This window comes from Maniola hyperantus, chromosome 3, assembly GCF_902806685.2.
Source record: "Maniola hyperantus chromosome 3, iAphHyp1.2, whole genome shotgun sequence".
Taxonomy (NCBI): Eukaryota; Metazoa; Arthropoda; class Insecta; order Lepidoptera; family Nymphalidae; genus Maniola; species Maniola hyperantus.
In genome coordinates, this window is record NC_048538.1 from 356,537 (window position 1) to 358,528 (window position 1,992).

The window sequence follows — 1,992 nt, forward strand, 5'->3', positions numbered from 1 at the left end:
TCGGGGGTACGTACCTGCTCCGGCGCCAGGGGGTTTTAACAATGCCCCCCGCCCCTTATCCCCTCACCCGTCGATCCATGCATTTCTACAATTTTGTCCTTAACCGACTTTAAAAAAGGAGGTATTTTTCTGTATGTATGACTGTATTTTCATAAAATGTTTAAATACGAGTTTATCATGTTATCACCATATTGGATGACTGATATTGTTTATAATGAATAAGTAAATTAGAATTTGATAGCAATGCATTTCGTAGAAACTTAACCCAAGCTTTTATGATAATGTGTTCTCTTGCAAAAATATGTGAGATGCTCTCTCGTGTCAGTTTAAAATATATTTATTATCTCATTAACAAAAAATTAACAAAATTCACGATCGATCGTGTCGTTGATTTTTTTAGTTAGTCCACTCAATCTGTTTTTATCGCCCATTAACTTTAGGTAGATGCAAAAACTGATATCGCATGCAGGTGTTTCAGAGCATGTACATTCGTGTTTGTTTCGAAGATTTATAATCCCATTAAGAAGGACTAACAAAAATTAACCCAAGCTTTTATGATAATGTGTTCTCTTAGTAGATACAAAAAAATATGACACATGCAGCTGCATGAAAACATGTTGACTCTTGCCTAAAAGATGTGTGTATAAAAACGCACCATTGTAATTTTGTGTCACAAGTTTACTCGGTGCCAGATCGTTAGGATCAAATATCAGTGCTATAAGTCTTAAATATAAATCACCCGTCTAGAGCGATTGTGTTGTGAATCTACATATTTCCATCCATCATGACGGTAAGTTTGCAATTTTAGCGGTAACTAGGATCTTTTATAAACTTTTATAAATTTAAGTAAATATTATAATTAGTTTTTGTAATTCTATTAGTTAAAGTATCACCTTAATCTTATGCACTATTACCTTTTTATTTCAGGACTCACAGGAAGAATTCACTTACAAGCATTACTACTATCCACTCAATGTGCCAGATGATCAAGATGCGAGTGATTCCACATTAAATAATAAAAAGACTGCTTCAAAAAGGAGCAAACCAACGGAGCAAAACAATATAGATGTATTTTTCGAAAAACCAAAGAAAAAGAGGAGAACTACTATTTCGTCATCGGTAGCTCAAGCGACTGATGGAGGTCTATCCTATATCTCATCCAATGATGGTGATGGTGTCAGTGCAAGTCATCTCATCAAAATAGATGTCTATGACATGAAGAATCTGGAAGGGGTTTTACCTATTGATTACTGGAAATATGCAGATTTACGATTAAAGTACTACGTGAAATCAGACGCTGATAAATTTTATCACAGCACGCGAGATATTATTTACAACATAACAAAGCAGATCGCAGGAAGACATGATTGTAAAAAATATTTTATCGACAGAGATAACAAGCAATAACTACTAATACTAGTACTTATAAAGTATGGTTTAGCTAGCTTAGGATCATAATGATCGGTGCATACACATGCGTTTTTTTCTGATAACTGCCTAAGCCGAGTCCCCCACTCTTCGCCGATACAACAAAGTATAAAAGTGTTTTGCTTCGAATACGAACTTCATATTTCATTACACTATGTCCAACTACACGATGTCGCCTCAACTTTGTGAACTGAACGAGACCATTTATGACGAAGAAATGGTTACAATATGTGAAGAAGTAGAAAATACAGTAAATTTGGAAGAGATAGAAGATGAAAATTGGTATTCGCAATTAGATAGAAGTCCATCACCATCACCAAGTCTCTACAGCCCTGTTGACTTCGTTGGGAAGGAAGATGCACTATTTGGGATACGAGGCCCCGCAACAGATGATGAAGAAACTATGCAAGATTCGCTCCATTCGCTCTCATCACAGTGTACACTTAAGTTATAGTTATGGGTACTTTAAGATTCATTTTTAATAAAAATGTTATGTAAGATTTTCATGCAAATAAAACTATAATTTTTCAAACCATTCTTTTTATTTCATTTCTCTAAAAATAA

At 34.5% G+C, this 1,992-nt stretch overlaps 1 protein-coding gene across 1 annotated transcript; it reads left to right on the plus strand.

The window, feature by feature from the left end:
* The first annotated feature begins 689 nt into the window (after positions 1-689).
* On the plus strand, positions 690-1,407 carry LOC138404763 (uncharacterized). Its single transcript, XM_069509683.1, has 2 exons — positions 690-790; positions 928-1,407. The coding sequence occupies exons 1-2, from the start codon at positions 785-787 to the stop codon at positions 1,405-1,407; spliced, it is 486 nt and encodes a 161-aa protein (XP_069365784.1). The 5' UTR covers positions 690-784.
* Positions 1,408-1,992: the final 585 nt, after the last annotated feature.